The sequence below is a fragment of the Sciurus vulgaris genome (genome assembly GCF_902686455.1).
Source record: "Sciurus vulgaris genome assembly, chromosome: 1".
NCBI classification, from domain to species: Eukaryota; Metazoa; Chordata; class Mammalia; order Rodentia; family Sciuridae; genus Sciurus; species Sciurus vulgaris.
The window spans coordinates 26,066,708-26,092,408 of NC_136461.1; the positions used below are offsets into that span (position 1 = coordinate 26,066,708).

General features: G+C 38.4%; 1 protein-coding gene across 3 annotated transcripts in view; it reads right to left on the reverse strand.

The window, feature by feature from the left end:
- Positions 1-25,701, reverse strand: part of KIAA0319L (KIAA0319 like) — a 121,589-nt gene that overhangs the window by 29,132 nt on the left and 66,756 nt on the right. For all 3 annotated transcript variants that reach the window (XM_079130059.1, XM_079130060.1, XM_079130061.1), the window contains exons 4-6: positions 13,286-13,532; positions 4,135-4,236; positions 618-715 (exon numbers count right to left, since the gene is read on the reverse strand). In XM_079130059.1, the coding sequence (XP_078986185.1) occupies positions 618-715; positions 4,135-4,236; positions 13,286-13,532 (447 nt within the window). The remainder of the gene's footprint in view (positions 1-617; positions 716-4,134; positions 4,237-13,285; positions 13,533-25,701) is intronic.

The window sequence follows — 25,701 nt, forward strand, 5'->3', positions numbered from 1 at the left end:
AGGAAGTCAGTCACCTTTCAGACCCAAATAGGCAAACTCTTAAGAAATCTACTCTAACTCTCTGGACCTCCAATGAACCCTGCACTGACCTAGTGCATCACGTGTTAGCCTTCCCTACTTCCTAGGTGCCTCCATTACCTTGAACATTGAAATATGATTAATTCACTGGTTAATCTCCAATGGCAGCCACATAACCAGTGTATGAAGAATAACTGTCCATTTAATGAATGAATCAGTGAGGGCCAAAGAAAATTAACATTTTTATGGCTCTTAATAACTATATGGATTCCCAAAGGGACTGAGCCAATGTATACAGTCATGTGGCCACAAATAACCTAGCCTATCTCCCGAATTCTAAAATCCTTATGCTACTCTTCAAAGCTGTTTAGTGTTTATTTTCAGCTATCACTGCCATACTGGTTTAGTCTTCTCACCATAAATGAAAATTTGAGAATCATACACTAACAAACACTGGATGTCAGCCAGTCAGACTTGAAGGGTTCACTTCTGAAATATTATTCCCAACTTCAGTGTGGACAGAAAATTCTATACTATCTATTTTAGAATATAGTCACCCACTCTGCCTTAGTCCTGCAAATGAAAGGAAGCAAATTCACCTTGGATAGTTTCATGATCTGGGAATGTTCCCCTTCCATTTCTCCACTGTAGTCTCTAGGATGAGTAATCAGCTGCCAGTCGTAGGTGTAGGTTTCTCCTATAGAAGGGCAGTTATGAAAATCATGAAAACACACACCTACACACAAAGAGGCTGCCAATAACAAATCTTTTCTAAAGGCTGCCAATAATGAATCTCTTTTAAATCTTGACAAAGCCTTCGTTTTTAAGTCTGTACCCCAAAGCCTGCAGGGAAACCAAACCGTCTGCTGAAATAAAGGGTGGTGGATTCTGCTGACTTGGCTCAAATTAAGGCTTCTTCCATCCTCTCTCTGCTAACTATGCTCATTTCTGCCCCATCCCACCCTCAGGTCAATCCTCCCTTAAATGTGCAGGTTGCTGGAGTATGGCCTCTCACTGAAAACACATGCCCTACCAACTCTGTAGGTGAGCTCATTGGGAACAAAGGCCATTTTCTTGCAAAACTTCTTTTGCAACAAAGAACAGCAATGACTTCTAAATAACATGGTTCCAAAATAGCTTTTTACAGAGTGCTAACAATGCTCCTCTCACTGAGGTCATCACACCCTAGTGAGTTAAAAGAGCTACTTCATTCCTGCTGAGCTAAATAACACACTGCAGAAGATGGTAGGGCATGGCCCATTTAAAACAGGCCCCACTGAAATTAATTAAGATCAAATGAAACATTAAACGGTCCTCATTTGCAGCTCAGACTATATCACCTGGTAGCAGAAGGGTAAAATCCTGTTATCTAAATGGAATCCCGCCCAGTAAAACTGATCTCAATTTGGGAGGAAGAGGGATAAATTGCATTTCTGGCTAGGGAAAGGTAGGATTTGGTAGAAAGGTTTAGTGACTATCCAAAAAGAGAAAAAAAAGAAACCTCAAATTCTTAGCAGAGGGCAGTCATCTCTTTCTTTCACGAGTTTAAATGTTAAAGTTAGCACACTTTCTGTCTTAATTCCTAGATATCCTTCATCTGAAGACCAGATGTTATTTTATAAGCCTGGGACTCATGATCTTCCTCATGTCAGCAAACTAGTAGTGTTTTGGAGAGTTGTCAGTCCCAGCTGCTCTCACAAATGTATACACAAAAAGTTGGGTCAGGAGAAGCAGGAAGCAGCAGCAGAGGCAGGACTCATGCTGAGACACATTTTTTCCAACTCTAATTGGAAATGCTTTTCCACACAGAAAAGAAATGCTCACTAGTTTGGGAACCGATCATTTTTAAATAACTAAAGCTTGCACTTAGGCATGGTGGTGCATACCTGTAGTCCTAGAGACTTAGAAGGCTGAGGCAGGAAGATTGCAAGTTCAAGGACAGCCTCAGCAACTCAGCAAGACCCTGTCTCAAAATAACAAAATAAAAACAAAACAAAAAACTGGAGTGTAGCTCACTTGTAAAGTGCCACTGGGTTCAGTTCCAGTACCAAAAGTAAAGCAAAGCTAGTAACACCAATGTCAAAAAGGGAAGATATTCCTAGGACAGAAAAGCTGAGGGGAAGAATTATGCCTTACAGGCAGAAATTTGCCCAAGGATAAGAAAAACAGAGTATAGGTCTGTTAGAATGTTGACTACAATGATTTAGGGCAGTAGTTTGAAACTAACCTTTGAACTCCTCAGGGATTCTAATGGGCTGCCACAGGGCAGGAGAAGTCCAAAGAGTATGCAGAATTTGCCTTGCCTCAGTGCCCCCAATCTTGTAAAGTTTGAGACCATTTATTGCATGTATTTAATTAAAGCTGAAGAACTGGGCAGAGGAGAGCTAAAAAGAATCTGTATCTAAAGGATGTGTTTTGGAACACTGATCTACAAGATGACAATAATTCAAAGAAATGTATATGCAAATACAGGTTAGAAAAAAATAAAGCAGGGCTGGGGATGTAGTTAGTAGGAAAGCATTTACCTATCATGCACAGAGCCCTGGGTTCAAACCCCAGCACTGAAGGAAAAAAAAAAAAAGCAGAGCCCAGCAAATCTCTCATACACTGGTCAAGACAGCTCTTAACTCCATCTTCAAAGGCCACCAAATCTACTCACTGTAATTTACCACCCAAGAAAGAAAGGAAAGAGTTTCTCTAAAGGTAGAATGAGTTGGTAATAAAACCTCAATTTGAGAGCAGAAATACTGGGCAGAGGAGGGATTTGAGTTCTAGAAAAGTATTTTTTACATAAATACAGTATTTGGTTTTAGACCCAGAAATTAAGAATTTTGTGTTAGAAACAAGTGCATGAAATGGAAGGACCCATCCTGAATAGGGAAGAGCATTCTATTTGACTAATCTTCTAATGAGAGTAACATAAATCCAACACAATAATTTTCCAATGCTTCACTCATGTCATAGGTAGTTTTAAGAGAAAATGTTTGTGTTTATAAGTCAAACTGTTGTGGGAAAATATACTACAAAGGTGAAGGAATGCTCATGTTACAAAAGTTTCCTTAAATAGTGAATTAATCACCAACTCATTTATATATTTTATAAATCTGACCAGGCATGGCCCTGTAATTCCAGTGTCTTGGGAGGCTGAGGGAGAAGGATCTCAAGTTCAAGGCCAGCCTCAGCAACTTAGCAAGGCCCTCAGCACTTAGCAAGACCCTATCTCAGAATAAAAAATAAAAAGAGGATTGTGGATAGAGCTCAGGGGTGTAATGCATCCCTGAGTTCAATGACCAGTCCAAAAAAAATTTTTTTAAAGAAATATACATTTTATAAATTTGAATTTTGTATAACAATTTTTTTTTAAGTCACAGACCTATGTTAACAGTAGTCTTGAATAACTTCTCTCCAAGTTCTACATCTTCTATTTGCTAGTTGTTTGGCCAAAATAAACAGGTTAATTTGAGTCACAATTTCTTCCTCTTTCAATGGGTAAAATAGCTGAGAGTGGTGGCACATGCCTCTAATTACAGTGACTCAGGAGGCTGAGGCAGGAGGATCACAGGTTCAAGGCCAGCCTCAATAATTTAGCAAGATCCTCACCAATTTAGCATGACTGTCTCAAAAAAAAAAAAAGGACTAGGGATGTAGCTCAGTGGTAAAGCCAGTGAGCCATGTAGCTCAGTGGGTTCAATCCCCAATACCAAAAATAAATAAGCAAATAAATAGGTATAATACAACCTAAGACGTAAGATCTATGCTAATGAGTATCAGCTATATGCTAGGCACTGAACTAGGTGATTTATATAGTATCTCTTTTTGCCCTCACAGTAACCTTATGAAGTAGAAATTATTTATTATTCATTTTACAAAAAGAGACAGAGACTGACTGACTCAGAGAAGTTTAGTCATTTGCTTAAAATCATTCAGTTAAAGACTGGCTAAGCTGGGATTTGAACCCAGGCTTGACATCTCAAACCCTATTGCCTCTTGTACTCCAGAAATATTTGTTCTCCCACACGTTATATCCTATCTTCACAGGACTATTTTGTAAAGAGTGAGTTGAGATATATGGATATTGTACACTGAAACGTAACCCAAGTATAAAGGGATTTTTACCTTTCTGTGGTTCTTGGAGAACATATGCATTTAATTGAACTTCATTCTTAGGCAGGGTCATCTGGACACTCTTCCCAGCAGATACCACCAGTTCCTTGATAACTAGAAATAAAACAAAAATACCAGAAATAAGAAATAGATCTAGACTATACCATTTCTCTCCTTCCTTTGTGATCAAACTCCTTTCCTGAACAATACTCAGCTATGGCCTTCATTTCCTAATTATTTTTCTATTCTCTAATCCCCCGAAGTTTGATTCTGTCTCTACTTTTCCATTGAAAAGGATCTCTTAAGGTCATCAACAAGTGGCTGCTTAGTAAATCTAACAGCTTAACTCAATCTCCACCATCACCTTGGAGGACTTTACTCCTGCTGTCTTCCTCTTAAAGTTCTTGGTTATCATCACACCATATTATTTTACTTTTCCTCCCATCTCTCTCTACCTGCACTGTATTTTAATTACGGCCTGTCCCTAAGTCCTCTTTATACAATACTTTCCAAAGAGTTCAAATCCTGTTTCAAGGATTGCCTTTATGTTGATAAATAGCTTTTTTTTTTTAAATTTTTCACCAACTGCATTTTAATTCATTGTACACAAATGGGGTACATCATTTCGTTTCTATGGTTGTGCATGATGTAGGTTCATACCATTCATGTAATCATACATGAATGTACATAGGGTAATGATGTCTGTCTCATTCCACTATTTTTCATACCCACCTCCTTTTCATTTCCTTTGACATAAATTTCCTCCATTCTTCTCTCACTCCCTATCCCCCAACCCCCATTATATATTATCATTCACTTATCAGGGAAAACATTCAGCCTCTGGTTTTTTGGGATTGGCTTATTTCACTTCACATGATATTCTCCAATTCCATTCATTTATTTGCAAATGCCATAATATTATTTTTCTTTATGGCTGAATAATATTCCATTGTGTATACATACCACAGTTTATCCATTCATCTGTTGAAGGGCATCTAGGTTGATTCCACAATCTAGCTATTGTGAACTGAGCTGCTATAAAACATTGATGTGGCTGTGTTACTGTAGTATGCTGATTTTAAGTCCTGTGGGTATAAACCAAGGAGTGGGATAACTGGGTCAAAAGGTGGGTTCATTCCAAGTTTTCTGAGGATTCTCCACACTGCTTTCCAGAGTGGCTGCACAAATTTGCAACTCCGCCAGCAATGTAAAAGTGTGCCTTTTTCTCCACATCCATGCCAACATCCATTATTGTTTGTGTTCGTGATAATAGCCATTCTAATTGGAGTAAGATGAAATCTTGGAGTTGTTTTAATTTGCATTTATCTAATTACTAGACATGTTGGACACTTTTTCATATATTTATAAATAATAAATAACTAAATAACTTTTTAATAAGATACATAAATAAGAAAAATGAATGTCAGTCATAAGGCCTGCCTTACTTTCTCTCCATTCTAGTTGTTACTGGTCTCCCTTCTCCTAGCTCTCCCCATTCGAATCCATTCTATTTTCATAAAACACCCTCACCATTAGTCTTTTCTAAAATACTCATCCACCACGTTACTCTCCTATTTAAGACCCCTGCTCCCATACCATGTTAAAGCCAAACTTCTAACGTGGCACTGCAAAACCATCATAATCTGATCTCACAGACTCAGCTTTCCTTATCCAATTCTGCCTCTAAGTTACACTGTTTTTTCCTTTTGTGCTCCACAGAAACCATGGTCCACTCCTGGGGACTTTACTAAAGCTGTTTTTCATTGGGATGTTTGCCTTTCTGTATTCTAAATATGGCATTTTGTTTCTAGCTTTAAACTGTCTCCAAAAAAATCTTCCCAGACCATTTCAGTTCAACTGATCTACTTCTTGAATTGCTTTAGCACTTTGGAACACCCAAGACTGTAAGTAGCTATAAACTGTTCTAATACCATTCACCAGCCATTCCTCTTATGTCAAGGTTTTCCAACCTTGCCATTACTGGCATTCTGAAACAGAAAATCCTTTGCTGGGGGTAGGGGGACTGTCCTGAGCACTGTACGGATGGTTAGCAGTATCAATGGCTCCTACCCACTACATGGCAATAGTACCACCCAGGGAGCTGAATCTGTAGCTCAGTGGTAGAGTGCTTGCCTAGTCCGTATGAGGCACTGGGTTCAATCTTCAGTGGTACCACATAAAAATAAATAAATAAAATAAAAGTATTCAGTCCATCTACAACAACAACAACAAAAATATTTTAAACTACCTGAATAAAAATGCATTCAGAAGGGAGATCCAAGGTGGCGGTCTAGAGGGAGGCTGCGTTCCTTGTCGCTCCCCAACGCCAGATTCAAGCAGAGGATATCTGTTTCTCGGTGAGGCAGTTTTTGCTGCTTATCGATCCCCTGCTCTTTACCCCATTTGTCTGCTCTGATCACCTGCAGTCTGCCAGCATATCAACGCCTTTTTTGAGAGCAGATTGCTCACTGTCAGGCGTTTATCATCCATTTGCCTGCCTCTCGCCTGTCCATTGCCTGCCTTACCCCTATCCATCACTCAATGCTCGAGGTTCACCTCCCAATTGTCTGACAGCTGCCAGCAGATTGACCGCAGACCGCCAGTGGAGAACCAGCTGCCTGCTGCTGCCTGGGAGTTCACTGTCACAGTACCTGCAGGTTTGCTTACACGTGGCTGCCGCCATTTTGAGACAACAGCCAGGCCCTGTAGGACCCCTGGCCGGACTGACTCAGTCCCGTCTCCAGGATCCCTCAGCCTGACCAATCACTCCCTGCCTCTGGGGCCCTCACATCAACTGACTGCTCCCTGCCGCCAGGACCCCCAGACCAACTGACTGTGCCCTACCACCCGGACCCCAGACCGACTGATTGCCCCTGGCCTCCAGGATCCCAAAACCACACCAAACACACCGGACCTCCAGGACCACTGCCAGACCAACTGCAATCTGTCTCCAGGACCTCCAGCTGACCACGTCCACCCCTGAGCTGCAGCTCCCCATTTGCCAACATATTTGGAAGCCAGAGCAGCCATCTTGGAAAATCCTAGAAGCCGGAGCTCCGATCTTCGGGTGGGGCAAATCCCATTCTGCAACGCCTGCTGGAGGCTTGAAGCTCATACCTCTCATACATCAGGCTACTGAACACTGGGAGGTTTCATTACAATATGACTGTTATACAGTAGATTTTCTTTTTTCTCCTTTTTTTAAAAAAAATTTTAAGTTTTTATTTCTGTACTTTTCTTGCTTTCTTTTCCTTCTGTTTACCTGTTCCCTCAGAGTCGCTTTCTCCCTTATTTACATGATGTTATTGTCCCCATAGGGGCTATTTGGTCTAGGATTGCATAGTGTCTGATTTGGGTACTGCTAATATTGATCTCCCCTTAAAGAAAGGGTTTTGGAAACCTATAGGGCCACTATAAGCCTATAGGGGGAAATCTGCAATACCCCAGATCTGCAGCGTTAGAGGGGAAGATACATGAACAACATGAAAAAACAAGGGAAGAAAATGATCCAAACAAATCTAGATTCTATAGTAATAGAATCCAATGACAGTATGTTAGAAGAAATGTCAGAAAAGGACTTCAGATTATACATGATTAAGATGATTCGCAAAGCAAAGGATGAGATAAGAGAGCAAATGCAGGCAATGAATGATAATACCAATAAGCTGAAAGAGCACCTGCAGGAAGCAAAAGATCATTTCAACAAAGAAATAGAGATTCTCAAAAAAAACCAAACGGAAATCCTTGAAATGAAGGAGACAATTAACGAAATAAAAAACTCAATGGAAAGCATCACCAACAGACTAGACCACTTGGAAGACAGAACCTCACACAATGAAGACAAAATATTTAATCTTGAAAATAAAGTTGCCCAAACAGAGAAGATGGTAAGAAATCATGAACAGAATCTCCAAGAACTATGGGACATCATGAAAAGACCAAATTTAAGAATTATTGGGATTGAGGAAGGCACAGAGATACAAACCACAGGAATGAATAACCTATTCAATGAAATAATAGCAGAAAATTTCCCAAACCTGAAGAATGAAATGGAAAATCAAATACAAGAGGCTTACAGAACACCAAATGCACAGAATCACAACAGATCCACACCAAGGCACATTATAATGAAAATGCCTAACATTCAAAATAATAGGATTCTGAAGGCCACGAGAGAAAAGCATCAGATTACATGTAGGGGGAGACCAATACGGATAGCAGCCGACTTCTCAACCCAGACTCTAAAAGCTAGAAGGGCCTGGACCAACATATTTCAAGCTCTGAAAGAACATGGTTGCCAACCAAGAATCCTATACCCAGCAAAACTAACCTTCAGATTTGAAGATGAAATAAAATCCTTCCATGATAAACAAAAGATAAAAGAATTTACAAATAGAAAGCCTGCACTACAGAATGTTCTCAACAAAATATTCCATGAGGAGGAAATGAAAAACAACAATGGAGGTCAGCAAAGGGAGGAACTACCTTAGAGAAAAACCGCTCAAAGGAGAAACCAAGCCAACTTAAAAACCAAAAATAAGCCAAATGACTGGGAATACAAATCATTTCTCAATAATAACCCTGAACGTTAATGGCCTAAACTCATCAATCAAAAGACATAGACTGGCAGAATGGATTAAAAAGAAAGACCCAACAATATGCTGCCTGCAAGAGACTCCTCTCATAGAAAAAGACATCCACAGACTAAAGGTGAAAGGATGGGAAAAAACCTACCACGCACATGGACCCAGTAAAAAAGCGGGGGTTTCCATCCTTATATCAGATAAAGTGGACTTCAAGTCAAAGTTAGTCAAAAGGGATAAAGAAGGACATTTCATACTGCTTAAGGGAACCCTAAATCAGGAAGACATAACGATAGTAAATATTTATGCCCCAAACAATGGTGCATCCCTGTACATCAAACAAATCCTTCTCAGTTTCAAGAATCACATAGACCACAACACAATAATTCTGGGCGACTTTAACGCACCACTGTCTCCACTAGATAGATCTTCCAAACAAAATCCAACCAAAGAAACCATAGAACTCAAAAACACAATCAATAACCTAGACTTAATAGACATATATAGAATATTCCATCCATCAAAAAGCGGATACACTTTCTTCTCAGCAGCACATGGAACCTTCCCGAAAATAGACCATATGTTATGCTACAAAGAAGCCCTTAGGAAATGCAAAAAAATAGAGATACTGCCTTGTGTTCTATCAGATCATAATGGACTGAGAGTAGAAATCAATGACGAAGTAAAAAAAGGAAATTACTCCAACACTTGGAGACTAAATAATATGCTATTGAATGAAACATGGATAACAAAAAACATCAGGGAGGAGATTAAAAAATTCTTAGAGGTCAATGAGAATGATGATACAACACATCAAAATCTCTGGGACACTATGAAAGTGGTACTAAGAGGAAAATTCATTGCATGGAGCGCATTCCAGAAAAGAATGAAAAATCAACAATTAAATGACCTAACATTACAGCTCAAAGCCCTAGAAAAAGAAGAACAGAATAACAGCAAAAGTAGTAGAAGACAGGAAATAATTAAAATCAGAGCTGAAATCAATGAAATTGAAACAAAAGAAACTATTCAAAAAATTGACATAACAAAAAGTTGGTTCTTTGAGAAAGTAAACAAAATAGATAAACCCTTAGCCACACTAACAAAGAGAAGGAGAGAGAAGACTCAAATTACTAAAATACATGATGAAAAAGGAAATATCACAACAGACACCACTGAGATACAGAACATAATGAGAAGCTACTTTGAAAATCTGTATTCCAACAAAATAGAAAGTACCAAAGACATTGACAAATTTCTAGAGACATATGCTCCTCCCAAACTGAACCAGGAGGACATACACGATTTAAACAGATCAATATCAAGCAATGAAATAGAAGAAGCCATTAAAAATCTACCATCCAAGAAAAGCCCAGGACCAGATGGATTCTCAGCCGAGTTCTATGAGACCTTCAAAGAAGAACTCATTCCAATACTTCTCAAAGTATTCCAGGAAATAGAAAAGGAGGGTACCCTACCGAACTCATTCTATGAAGCTAATATCACCCTCCTACCCAAACCAGGAAAAGACACATCAAGGAAAGAAAATTTTAGACCAATATCCTTGATGAATATAGATGCTAAGATCCTTAACAAAATATTGGCAAACCGTATCCAAAAACATATTAAGAAAATTGTGCACCACGATCAAGTGGGGTTCATTCCTGGAATGCAAGGATGGTTTAACATCCGTAAATCAATAAACGTAATCCATCATGTCAATAGACTTAAGGATAAGAATCATATGGTTATTTCAATTGACGCAGAAAAAGCATTTGACAATATACAACACCCCTTCATGCTGAAAACACTAGAAAAAATAGGGATAGTAGGAACATACCTGAACATTGTAAAGGCTATTTATGCTAAGCCCATGGCCAACATCATTCTTAATGGAGAAAAACTGAAAACATTCCCTTTAAAAACAGGAACAAGACAGGGATGTCCTCTTTCACCACTTCTATTCAACACTGTCCTCGAAACTCTAGCCAGAGCAATTAGGCAGACTAAAGAAATTAAAGGGATACGAATAGGAAAAGAGGAACTTAAGCTGTCACTATTTGCGGATGACATCATTCTATATTTAGAGGATCCAAAAACCTCCTCCAGAAAACTTCTAGACCTCATCAAGGAATTCAGCAAAACAGCAGGCTATAAAATCAACACGCATAAATCTACAGCATTTTTATACGCAAGCGATGAAACAGCTGAAAGGGAAATGAGGAAAACAACTCCATTTGCAATACCCTCAAAAAAAATAAAATACTTGGGTATCAATCTAACCAAAGAGGTAAAAGATCTCTACAATGAAAACTACAAAACACTGAAGAAAGAAATTAAGGAAGACCTTAAAAGATGGAAAGATCTCCCATGTTCTTGGGTAGGAAGAATTAATATTGTCAAAATGGCCATACTACCTAAAGTGCTATACAGATTCAATGCTATTCCAATTAAAATCCCAATGATGTACCTCACAGAAATAGAGCAAGCAATCATGAAATTCATCTGGAAGAATAAGAAACCCAGAATAGCTAAAGCAATACTTAGCAGGAAGAATGAAGCAGGGGGTATCACAATACCAGAACTTCAACTATACTACAAAGCAATAGTAACAAAAAAAACCATTGCTGGTGGGGCTGCAAATTAGTGCAGCCACTCTGGAAAGCAGTGTGGAGGAGATTCCTTAGAAAACTTGGAATGGACTTACCATTTGACCCAGCTATCCCACTCCTTGGCCTATACCCAAAGGACTTAAAATCAGCACATTACAGAGATACAGCCACATCTATGTTCATAGCGGCTCAATTCACAATAGCCAGATTATGGAACCAACCTAGATGTCCTTCAATTGATGAATCAATAAAGAAACTGTGGTGTATATATACAATGGAATATTACTCAGCCATAAAGAAGAATAAGATTATGGCATTTGCAGGCAAATGGATGAAATTGGAGAATATCATGCTAAGTGAGATAAGCCAATCTCTAAAATCCAAGGGGTGAATGATCTCACTGATAAGTGTATGATGACACATAATGGGGTGTGCGAGGGGGGCAAGAATGGAGGAAGGAGGGACTGTATAGAGGGAAAATAGGGGTGGGAGTGGTGGGGGGGAAGGAAAAAAATAATGGAATGAATCAAACATCATTACTCTATGTAAATTTATGAATATGCAAATGGTATGCTGTTACTCCATGTACAAACAGAAACAACATGTATCCCATTTGTTTACAATAAAAATAAATTAAAAAAAAATTAAAAAAATGCATTCAGAAATTAAAAAAAAAAAAAAATAGTTCTACCCACCCATCAGTTATAATAACCAAAAATGCTTGCAGACCATTGAGAACTACTGATTATATAAATTTTATTTCTTCTCTGACAATAAATCTTCATTTCGTATGATACTTCAATGCTAGGAGAGCTTAAAGAAAACAACAGACTGGTCAACTCATATTTTAAGACGGAGGTGAAAAGGGCTTCCCAGATAAATATGAAACTTGAGATTTATCTGCCTCTGTTTGGGAACATTGCACTTGGAGAAAAATGAAACCATCCTTTATGGAAGCTGCAGCCTCTGGATGGCTCCAGGAGATGGAATAAGAGCTCTCTAAAGTAACTTTCAAAAAAACAAAAAGGGAAATCATACTCAGAGAGAGTGCAATGAACGAAAAAATGGACAGTCAAGGCAGTCCAACTCAAACCCTTTTCAATTACACTGAAAGTTACTTTGGTGCCTAAGAATTTAAACACTAAAATTTCAAGTAATGGTACCACCAAAAAAGACCCCAGGAAATTAAAAATTGGCAAAAATGTATTTTTATTGGCTTTACTTCACCCTCTTGACTTTTTTAGGATTAACTATTAACCATTAATTAAGCACTTCCTCCTAATACCTTAGAGCAGTACCCATGAAGCACAGATTTGTTAAGGTAACACTATATATAAATCTCCTTCCTTTGGATTGCTTTAAAAACAAAGATTCTTGCCAGGTGTGATGGCACACGCCTGTAATCCCAGAAGCTCAGGAGGCTGAGGCAAGAGAATCGCAAGTTCAAAACCATACTCAGCAATGTGAGGCACTAAGCAACTCAGAGAGATCCTGTCTCTAAATAAAACACAAAATAGGGCTGGGGATGTGGCTCAGTGATTGAGTACCCCTGAGTTCAATCCCTGGTGCCAAAAATAAAAAAATAAATATACAAAGATGCTTTTGCTGGGCATGGGGCACATGCCTATAAAGACAGTGCCTCAGAAGGTAGAGGTAGGAGATCACAAGGCCAGCCTCAACAATTTAGTGAGACCCTCAGCAACTGAGTGAGACTCTGTCTCAAAATGGAAAATAAAAAGGGCTGGGGATGTAGCTCAGTAGTAAAGCACCATGGATTCAATGCTCAGTACCAAAACAAAAACAACCAACCAAAAAACCCACTAAAAGTAGAATTATCAAATCATCCAGTAATTCTATTTCTGAGTTATACATATACTCAAATCAATTAAAAGCAGAGAAAACCAAACATTTGGATTGAATGCTTCACTTTTTCATCCTATCTCCAAGGGCAGGATCAAAGGGCCTCACCTGGGTAGGGTGCTGAGGTGCTCTGGAAGGAGTCCTGGGGGGTAGGAGTGGTATAAATGTAGGTGGGAGCCACTGGAAGAGGGATAGCAGTTTGGATTCTCCCAGGACTTTTTACTTGCTGAGTGCTGGGCATGGTTCTAGGATCCTCTGATGTTTCAGGTTGGACTGATACACTCTTTGGCTGACCAGCAATCTCTGCAGTCAGGTCTGTGGTTAAGGGACTGGAAATTGTAACTGCCTTCGGGACCTAAAGAAATGTAAAAAATAATTTGAGTCAGCAAAAGTTAGTTTCTCAGGTTATATCCCATGAAATAATAGTACATTAAATGATTTCCTGAAGACACAAAAATGTAAAAAATATTAAAGAATTAATCTTGCTACCTGTTAATGGTTTGGATCTGGAATGTCCCCCAAAGGCTCATGTGTTGAAAATTTGGTCCCCAGCTGGTGACACAACTGGGAGTTGGTAGAAACTTTAGGAGGCAGGGTCTAGTTGAAGGAAGTAAGTCACTGGGAGCATGTCTTTGAAGGCTATATTTTGTGCCTGGCCTCTTCCTCCCTCCTTCTTTTTGCTTCCTAGCTGCCATGAGATGAGCGGCTTTGCTTCACCATATATTCCTCAACATTGATGCGCTGCCTCACCACAGGCCCAAACGATAGAACCAAGTGACCTCTAAAATGGAGCCAAAATAAATCTTTTCACCTTTTGTTTATTTCAGGTATTCTGTTTTCAGCAATGGAAAGCTAACAAACCACCCAAAGAAAAACAGTGTTTAAAATGTTGATATAAAATCTGGGGGTGTAGTTCAGTGGTAGAGTATTTTCCTAGCATGCACAATCTCCAGAAACACACACAGAGGTGGGGCGGACAGGGGGAGAAAGAGAAAAGAAAAATAACTGAGAAGATTTATATCACTTTTTCCCCCCGCTGGTACTGGGATTGAACCTAAGTTTCTCTACCACTGAGCTACATTTCCCAGTCCTTTTTTAATTTCTTATTTTGAGACAGGGTCTCACTAAATTTCCAAGGCTGGGCTGGAACTGGAACCTGCTTTTCCTCTGGTCTCCTAAACAGCTGGGATACAAGCACATGTCACAATACCTGATCTCAGTTCTTTTCTAATCAGAGTTTTTATTTAAAATAAAAGAATAATAACCAGACTATGTATACTTTTGTATCTTCTTAACATTTATAGTCAATATTTCCAATATACTTTTTGAGCCCCTATTATGGAACAGGCCATGTGGATCCAAAATATAAATAAAACTAATTATTGTCTTCAACAAGTGGTGGAGTAAAACTAAAAACATAATAAGTCAAAATGGTAAACATATTTATAAAAGTTATGGTGAACCAAAGAAACTATCTGAAGGTACTTAACCCCCTCTCCCTTAGAGAGAGGGAGGGCATGGAGAAGGATAAATTTAAAAAAAGAAAAGTACATCCTGGATAAGAAGAGTCCTAAGCTGGGCTTTAAAGGATAAAGTTGTTTACTAAACAAAAGACTTAGGGAAGATAATAAGTATAGGCACAAGAAATGAAATTAGCATGGTCTGTTCTGGGAACGGAGAGCCAAAAGCAAAGTAAGAAGCAGGAGGCGATGGAAGATCAGCTAGACAGACAGGTAAGGGCCACAGAAGGCAGCTATGGGCCAGGTTAAGGAGCCAGCTTGGTGAGCAATTAAAGGGTGTATGCAGGGAAGTGAAAAGGTCATATTGTACTGTTTGGGTCTGAAGAAGTAAAGCAACAGCAGGAATACCACTCAGGAGTGTAGTGAAATACCACTCAGGAGTGTACTGCAGTCATCCAAATGAGAAATGAGTGGCTGCAAGGGTGGTAGTATGTACTTTTAAAAATCAACTTAGTGGAAATGTGATCCAAATAAAATAAACTGCACACATTTCAAATGTATAAGGTCAATCGTTTCACAAATGTGTACACCCACTTAACCACAACTAAGAAAAAGTACATTTCCATCAGCCCTAAAAGTTCACTCATGCCCCTTTCAGTAAATTCCTCTTCCACTTCCAGGCTCAGGTAACCACTGATTTGTTTTCTAAGATTAGTTGGGGTTTTCTTAGATTTCTATAAAAGGAAACATGTACACACTATTTTTGTTTCTGGCTGCTTTCACTCAATATGTTTTAGAGATTCATCCACGGTATTGTGTGTATCAAGAGCACCACTCTTGTGGCTGGGGTTGTGGCTCAGTGGTAGAGCACTTGCCTGGCATGTGTGAGGCACTGAGTTCGATCCTCAGCACCACATAAAAAAAAAAAAAAAAAAAGAAAGAAAAAAAAGGTCTTGTGTCCAAATACAACCTAAAAAAATTATTTAAAAAAAAAAAACACTTTTTTTGTTTTTTAACCAAATAGTATTCCATTATAGAGATTTATCAATGGAAATTTAAGTTGTTTTCAGTTCTCAGTTATCATAAGTAAAACTGCTATGAATGTCTGAACCCAAATTTTCTGCAAACATATCTTTTAATTTTCTTGGGTAAATACTTAGGAGCAGAATTGCTGATTATATACATAAGGACATGGTTAACATTTTAAGAACCTGAGAACTGTTATCTCAGGCAGCTGTACCACTCTGCATTTCTACCAGCCATGTATGAGAATTCCAGCTGCTCACAACTTCACCAACACATGGTATTCCTGGTCTTTTTATTTCATGTCATGGTAGTGGTCATGAAGTGGTATCTTACTGTGGTTTAATTTGTACTTTCCTGGATATTAATGATATTGAACATGTGTTATTCATTTGTCTGTAGATGATATCTGAATGGTTCCAGTTTTTTGCTTATTAAAACTGAGCTGCCAAAGCCATTCTCCAGCAAGCCTTTACATAGAATTGAACGTTTATTCATTTAGGTAAGTACTTAGGAGTAGAATGTTCAGTCATAGGGAAAGTATATCTTTTTTTTTTAATTGCTGAATAGTTTTCAAAAGTCTTTGTGACATTTTATAGCACCACCACCAGTTTGAGCACTCCAATTATATCCTGCAACCTTGCCAGAACTTGATGTGGAAATTTTTTATTTATTTATTTATTTTTTTTTTGAGATGAATCTCACTAAGTTGGTAAGTCTGGCCTTAAACTTACAATTCTCCTACCTCAGTTTCCAAATCACTGGAATTACAGAAGTGTATCACCATGTCCAGCTCTGGAAGTTTTTTTTTTTTTTTTTTTTTTAGTCATTTTAGAGGATATAGTGGCATTTCATTATGGTTTTCATTTGCATTTTCCCAATGATTAATCACACTTTTCATGTATTTACTGGACATCTGTATGATTTCTTTAATGAACTATATGCTCACATATTTTGTCCAGTTTCAAAATGGCCTATTAGTTTTCCGAGTAACAAGACCTCTTTATATATTCTACAAACAGGTCCTTTGTCAGAAATGTAACTTACACATATGTTTTCCCAAACCGTAACTTGCTTTTTCACTTTCTTAGCATTATCTTTTATTGTTGGTGGGGAATTTTTGTTTGTTTTTATTTCTGTTTTTGTTTTCTGGTACAGGGGCTTAAACCCAGCCAAGCCTAATCACTGAGCCACATCCCCAGTTCTTTTTTATTTTGAGACAGGGTCTTGCTAAGTTGCTGAGGCTGGCTTTCAACTTGTGATCCTTCTAACAAAGCCTCCTAAGTGGCTGGAATTACAGGCACGTGCCACCATGCCTGGCAGCATTATATTTTAATTCACGAAAATCTGTTATTTTAATGAGTTCCAACTTACCACTTTTTTTATGGTTCATGATTTTAGTGACATAATATCTAGGAAATTTTTTCCAAACAAAACCAAGATCATAAAATTTTTCTCCTGTGTTATCTTATACAAGTTTTATAGTTTTAGTTCCTAAATCTGGGTCTATGATCCATCCATTTTGAACTAATTTTGCCATATTGTAATAGGCAAGGGTCAAAGTTTATTTTTTTTTCTATATCACCATCCAACTGTTCTAGCACCATTTAAAAGATTACCCATTCCACCAGACATAATAGCACATGCCTGTAATCCCAATGACTCAAGAGGCTGGGCTAGGAGGACTACAAGTTTAAAGACAGCCAAGCAACTTAACAAAGCCCTAAATAACTGAGTGAGACCCTGTCTCAAAACAAAAAATAAAAAGGGCTGGGGATGTGGCTCAGTAGTTAAGCACCCCTGGAGTCTACTTTTAGTCTATTTTTATACCAATACCACTGCCTTGAACACTGGCTTTTATAGTAAGTCTTACAATTAGTTAAGTCCTCCAACTTTGTTGTTCTTTTTCAAAATTGTTTTGATCATCCTAGATCCCAATCCATATGCGTGGTTATATTAGTTCTTTAGAGCTTCCATGACAAGTTACCACAAAGTTGGTAGCTTAAGACAACAGAAATTTATCACAGTCTGGGGACAGAAGTCTCAAGGTGTTCACGGAGCCATCCTCCTCTCTCTGGGGGAATCCTTTGCTTCTTCCAGTTCCCAGAGGCTCTAAGCATTCCTTGGCTCCAATTTGTGGCAACACAACTCTAACCTGTGCCCTCAACTTCACAGGGTCTTCTTCCCTTTGTGGATTCATATCTCCCTTTCTTTTGTAAAGTCCCAGTCACTGAATTCAGAGCCCACCCTTTCATCAGAAGATACAGGGGCTGGGGAGATAGCTCAGTCGGTAGAGTGCTTGCCTTGCAAGCACAAGGCCCTGGGTTCGATCCCCAGCACCAAAAAAAAAAAAAAAAAAAAAAAAAAGAAGATACATACCTAATTATATTTACAAACAGCCTAATCCAAAAAAAAAGGTAACATGCTGAAATTTCAGAGGGGGGGGGGGGGGTGGCAGGAACACTTAAGCTACCATGGCTTCTCTTTCCATTTATTTAGTGCTCAAATTTCTCTCAGCAGTGATTTGTAGTTTGCAGAATATAGTTCTTGCATATATTTTATTAAAGTTATTTCTAAGTATTTTATGTTTTTTGGATGCTTCAATACATTTTAAACTCCAATTCCCAATTGCTCATTATTAGTAAACACAATTGATTTTTGTATACTGACCTTATGTCCTACAATCTTGCTAAATTTTATGTAGATTCCTTGACATTTTCTAGGTACGAGATCATATCATCTATGAATAAAGGAAGTTTTGCTTCTTCATGTCCAATATGTATTTCTTTCATTTCTTTTTATTGCATTATCACATTGCCTAGGACTTCTAATATGATGTTGAAGAAAAGTAGTTAGAGCTATTTATCATCTCATTTTCCTTTAAAACTCTAACCCTAGCAATTTAATTTTTTAAAGCATGTTTTTCAGTGAGATGTAGAAGGGCTTAGGCAACCAGGGCAAGATGGTGAGGTCAGGGCAGAGAGGGGCTTCTGATGAGGTCAACTTCCTGCTTGAGGAACACGCTCCTGGACACAAGCAGGGGACCCAATCACACTGACACTTCCATACTTGTGCTCCTAAGGCAGGGGTGGGGGTGGGAGGAGGTATCCAATTGAAAAACTGAAACAGACCTGTGGACAGAGGGGGCACCAATCAATAATAGTGAGGAGCACGTGAACAGAGGAGGAATAAGGAAAAGAGGAAATTCCAGAGATCATAAAAAGAACAAGCCAAAACTCCTCACTGGATTCTTAGCTCTGGGGCCCCTTCTCTTTGGATATGTCTGCCTCTGTATCTCTGTGGCCTCTGCAATAAACCTATTTCTTGCTTGCTATCTCTGTGTCCTGTTCTTCAATTATTTGCTGAACACAGACAATAAACCCAGTAATCCTAGATAGTAATATTTTTAACAGCTACCTTGAACTCTGAATAAATCTAATGGTGAGGCCCAGTCAGAATTCTTTTCTACTAAATTTTCCCTCTGATTGTGGGTCACACTTTCCGATTCTTTCCTGGCAAGTCCATAATATCTGGTTTAAAACGGGATGTTTTTGATAATATACTGTAGCAATTCTAGATTGTTTTCTGACAGGCTATTGATTATTTGTAATAAATTGCCTGTAAATTGCAGAATCTGACTTCAAATTGCATCTGGAAGTATCCCTGTGTTTGCATAGTTAACTACTATTCAGCCAAAGATCTGGGCAGAGGTTGCTTATATACCTTAAGCCCATAAAGTATTTGTCCTTTGTTAATCCATTGTTGGCTGAGAAATGCATTCAAAATTGCAGCCAATTCTCAAGTATGCCCTAAGTTTTCCTTTTCATCAGACATGCTTGAGTCTCTCTTCAGATGTAGGTAGTTTACTAATAAGACAGAAATATGTGGAGGCCATCTATGGCTCTCTTGTTTTCAAGAATTTCTCTAATATTTCTGGCAGGTCTACCACTCCACTCACCCCAAAAGGCACAGCAACTGCTGGCGAGCAAAGCCATGGATTCTATGCATTTGATTCTAACCAAGTTGGCCACTTTCAGTTGGCAAGGCTGTGATTTTTCACCCTCTACTCCGAACCAAGTCCACCCCCTCTGGCAAAAAAAGTTGTTACTTTCACAGTTGGTCAACACTGGTAAAACCACAATTCTTGTCACCAGAGCTGAGGCAATGGAGATAGGGACAGATGGGAGAAGCCTAGGAAAACAACCACTGACTCCCACTGTACTCACTCAAAGCATTACCAGCTTTTTAAGAATAAATGCTTTTTTTTTTTTTTTTTGTGGTGCTGGGTATCGAACCCAGGGAATAAATGCTTTTTAATTTTTTTTCTACTGCTTCTGTAAAGGGACAGACAGATGAGGATGGTGGGAACAAGAGGTTAAGGGAATCATTCTATAAAATGAACCAACTGTGCTGACCCCCCACATGTCTTTTTTGCCAAAAAGCAATCTGCCTGCAGCCCTGCCTGGCTTGAGTGGACAGGATATGTCACATTCCTCAGCGAACTGAGGCAGGGGGTGAAGGTCAGGCAGTCAGTACAGGTAAGAAATGATAGGGTCAAGAGGATGAGAGCTGGTCGTCAAAGGAAAGACAATGGATTGCTAACAGTTAATGACTCTGATCCTGCTGCTTCCTGTCCTCAGGCAAGTACACAGAGAAGAGAAGGCAATGATTAAAAGGGGGTTCTAGGGTCTATAAAAGCAAAACATATCCACTCAGCAGATACCCAGCTCTGGACCCTCTTCTCTTCGCAGAATTCTGTCGCTCTTTTCTAAATAAAACTTGCTTTCTATGCTTGCCTCAGCATTTCTCAGGGGTTTTATCTTCAACACCGGGAGAAACAAGGACCAGTTCCTGATCTTCCAGACCTGATCTCCAAGATTGGTATCACTTCTTCCCTCCCCTTTCCTCCATGGTACTGGGAATAGAAACCAGGGGTTCTACCAGCGAGCTACATCCCCAGTCCTTCTTTTTCATTCCTGAGTCAGAATCTAAGTTGCTGAGGCTGGTCTTGAGTTTGCAATCCTCCTGCCTCAGTCACTGGGATTACAGGCACTCACCATGGCACTCAGGGCTTCATTTTATTACTAGGGCCCTGAAATATTTGGTTTTTCCTCAGTTTTTTTAACAAGAAAATTACCAATCCCTTTTTGCTGCCATAAATGAAGCCCTCTTGTTATCAGTTTCCCATTTATAAAATTATTCCCCAATTCTTTTTTTGAATTCCTTATCTGTTCACTTGCTAAAACCAACTTCCTTTAATTCTCTGAATATATGTATATAATAGCTTTGACTACAAATTCCAACATCTGAGTCAACTTGGAGGTAGTTCCTATTGACTGCCTTTTGTCCCTGAGTATGTGTTACCCTTTCCTGTGCCTTTGCATGTCTAGTAATTTTTGGTTGACTACTAGACATTCTGTCTGAAATACATAGTAGCTCTGGATTCTACTGTATTTCCTTTGGAATTATTGGGGGATTTCCCTAGTAGGCAAGTAAATTATCTAGATTTAAACCATAGGCTTTGTCCCCACTGCAGTGTTCCTTCAAATGATATTTCTGTGTAATTCTTTGTTTTGTTTTTTTTTTTAACTGTGATTCCCCTTTACTTTTTTTTTTGTTTTATTTATTTATTTATTTTATTGTAAACAAATGGGGTATGTGTAATTCTTATAGCTGCTTTTTCAACCTGGTTCCTACATGTCTGCATGTGTTACTGATAACTAACTGGCCAACACTTTAGCCAGAGATTTCACTCACATTTGGGGCCTGTCCTTGCTGAACTTTGCTTCCAGGGATTCTTCCCTAACTTTTCAGCCTAAGATTCCGTCTTCTGACAGATACCTCAAGCTCATTAAGCTTTAGATTTTTGCCACCTAGTCTCCCATGGATAGTTCGAACTAACTAAAAAAAAATAAAAATAAAAACTAACTATAACTAACTTTTAAAAGTCCCACAATTAGTTCACTCAGTTCAAAAAGTAGTAAATTCACAGAGCTCATCTGGTATGACCTCTCCGATCTCTGCCTGCTTTTTCACCAGGCCTCTTGGAATCTCCCTAGTCAGGTATAGTTCAGAGGTTCAGCCAGGGATTTTAGTTTATAGCCAGTTATGGGGTTCACCCTCTTCTGTGGTTTTTACTTATAAGGTCCTCCTGCTAAATTTCCAGGTACTTTTTATATTGGGAACTCTGTTCTTAACCAACTTAAGAAAGCAAGGCTGGGTTTTTCCTCTGCCACTTTTCTCTGCTGTGGAGGTTGTTGAATGCCCTCAGGCAAAAAAAATTAAAGCTGTAATTCACAATTCTAATCACTTCCAGTTGCCATTTTTCAAAATTGTACTTTCCTCTAGCTTCTCTCTGCTTCTGGATGCTTTCCAGCTTCTTAAGATACTTTCTTTTTTAAACAGATTTTATCATTATTACCTGTGGGAAGGTTCAGGAGACCACTTCACTTTGCCATCATTACTGGAAATACCCCCTGTGGGATGGATTTTAAAATATTAAGGATCTAATATTTGTAAAACTAAAATAGATCTGGGATTTGGGGAAAAGAATATAAAATGGCACTCATGGTTCTAGCCTGGGTGAGGGACTGATTATAGCAGTGTCAGATAAAAGACAGACTACAGAAAAGCAACTTTAAAAAAATAAGAGGCAAGTTGTATTTTAGATATACTAAATATAAAGTACCTCTGGGAGAGCCTACAGAATGGGAGAACATCTTTGCCACCTGCCCCTCAAATACAGCATTATTTTCCAGAACATATAAAGAACTAAAGAAACTTAACACCAAAAAACAAATAACCCAATCAATAAATGGGCAGAGGAATGGAACAGGCACTTCACAAAATACAATTAGTCAACAAATATATGGAAAATGTTCAATATCTCTAGCAATTAGAGAAATACAAATTAAAACTACACTGAGATTTCATCTAACTCCAGTCAGAGTGGCAATTATCAAGAATACAAGTAACAAAAGTTGGTGAGGATGTGGGGAAAAGGTTAGGGTTGGAAAAGGTTCACTCATACACTGCTGGTGGGACTGCAAATTGGTGGGACTGCAACTACTCTGAAGAGTAGTATGGAGATTCTTCAGAAAACTTGGAATGAAACCACCGTTTGATCCACTTATCCCACTCCCCAGTATATAACCCAAGGACTTAAAATCAGCATACTATAGTGGTGTGGCCACGTCAATGGTTATAGCAGCTCAATTCACAATAGCCAAGCTATGGAACCTACTGAGGTGCCCTTTAACAAATGAATGGAATATAAAATATTTTATATTTTAAATACAAAATGTGATATATATATATACACAATGGAATATTATTCAACCATAAAGAAGAATGTAAGTATGGCATTTGTTGGTAAATGGATGGAATTGGATACTATCATGCTAAGTGAAATAAACCAATCCCAAGAAACCAAAGCCCAAATGTCCTCTCTGATATGTGGATGCTAACACACAATGGAGGGAGGGTGGATAGAAGTTCACTGGATTAAACAAAGGAGAGTGAAGGGAAAGGACAGAGAATGGAACAGGAAAGACAGTAAAATGAATCAGACATAAAACTTCTCTATGTTCATATATAAATATACAACCAGTGTAACTCCAGATCATGTACAACTACAAGAATGGGAAGTTATACTCCATGTATATATAATATGTCAAAATACACTCTTACTGTCATATATAACTAAAAAGAAAAAAAAAAGAAATAAAGGGGGAAAATTTTTTTAAATAAATAATAAAGTACCTCTAGGAAATTCCAACAGACTTAGATTCAAGTTTCCAAGGATAGTAGCTAAAGTCATGAAAAAGATGAACTGCAACACAAAGCATGCAAGCAAAGGCAACAGAAGTTCAAAAATATTTGGTTACCAAGGTTGAATATGTGAATAGAGGAAATGATCCACAAAATTGACTACGAAGTTATCATCAGATAGAAAGAAAAGAATCATAAAGTGTATTATAATAAGAAATAAGGAAAAACTGCAACCTGTATGAAGAGAGGTCCAATCAAATAAGGACTAAAAAGAATATAGTACAAGTGGCAACTGTAATGTTACCAGTGACATCAGCAAGAGCAGCTTCAGTAGAAACCAAATTTCACAGGGCTGAGGATTAAACAAAAGTGAACCAAAGAAAGAAAGTAAGTAGAGACTATCCTTGATAATTATTGATAAAAAGGACAACTGTACACTGGAAGAGTAAACAAAGATGCAAGTAGATAAGATTAAGTACATATTTGGAAATGCTGAGTTTGAATGACAAGCATAATGTTCTTGAACTGAAAATATGATGACGGAGGCTAGGATCTTTGTTCAAACCCTTAAGAGAGCATCTGGGCCTAATCTGGGGAGGTAAATACCTGAGGAAATAGTTAAGTTTCACAGATGAAAGCCAAAATGTTTTTATTAAAAAGGTGGGGGAGGTACAAAAAACATAGTGGACTTCTGCTTCCAGCGAAGATGGAGTACATAATAGGGAGCAGATTTATCATCCTACCTGAAACAATTTTTTAAAACCAATTTAAAAAAAAAATTTTAATTTTTATGTATTTTAAAAAACAAAGTATATAAAACAATGACAATACATTGACATTAAGTGAAAAACAGCAATTCCTAAGAGATGAAAAGCAACTAAGTTGAGGCCCTCCTTGCCTCAGATGACTATCTGGCCAAAATTTCTAGGCCATAGCATAGAAAGGAGCAATCCAGCAGAGAACGGGGGTATGTCTACACTGGGAGTCCAGCAGAGGACAGAGCTTCTGCGGTTGAAGATCCGCAGAAGACCCCCTTCAAGCATTCAAATAAGTAATAAACATTTCATGTATGTGAGGAAACTACCCAAAGCCAGGGAAAGAGCCAGTTAAAAGTATAGGAAAGTACTCAAATTCACACGGACTAGAAATAGGACCTATTCCAAAAAGCCAGAATGGAAAGCTTCATAGTTCACAGGGCATCAGAGTACTAACAAAGGCCTTTCTTGCCTTAATAGTGTGGAAATATTCATCCTAGACTAATTGCAGCTCTGAAGTTGCATGACAATACTTAACAGCAGAACTCAAAGGATCAAACTGTTTTCAAATAGTTTAGCCACATCCCAGAATAAAGCTGAATAATATCTACAGAAGTACAAAAATATCCAGCACCCTACCAGGTAAAATTTATAAGAGCTGACACCCAACCAAAAATAAACTGATGTAAAGAAGCAGGAAAATAAATCTTGTTATTAGGAAAACTATCAATCAATTAAAACTGATCGAGGGATGGGGGTCTATGTATCTCAGTGACAGAGTGCTTGCCTAGCATATGTGAGGTCTTGGGGTAGATACCCAGCAAAAGAAGGGAGGGAGGAATGAAGAAAAAGAAACAAAGGGAAGAAACAAACAGATCCCAGAAATAACAGAGATGACAGACCTGGTAGACAGGACGCTAAACTAATTGGTATGATTATATTCCATATACTCAAAAAGCTATAAGAAAGACTGAGCTATTATAGCAGTCCCTCCTAAATCAGTTTTTCTTTCTGTGATTTCCGTTACCCAAAATCAACATACTCTGAAAACGTTAAGTGGAAAATTCCAAAAATAAACAATATACAAATTCTAAATTGTACACCATTTTTGAGTAACACTATCAATAAAGTCGAAAGCCATATAGCTCTGTCCTTCCTGGGACATGAATCATCCCATTGTCCCGTGTATCAACACTATTACCCATCCATTAGTCACTTAGTTGCCATCTTGGTTATCAGATCAACTGTCACAATATTGCAGTACTTGTATTCAAGTAATCCTTATTCTACCCAATACATTTTCTATTTTATTATTATTGCTGTAAGTCTTGGCAATAAATTAGATATGAAATTTGCCCCAAAGGTCCATGTATTGAACCCCTAATTCCCATCCCATGGTGCAATTGGAAAAGGGCTTACTCAGGTGCATGTGATCCCATTACTTGGGAAATTGAGGAAGGAGGATCACAAGTTCAAGGCCAACCTGGGCAACTTGGCAAGATCCTGCCTCAAAATA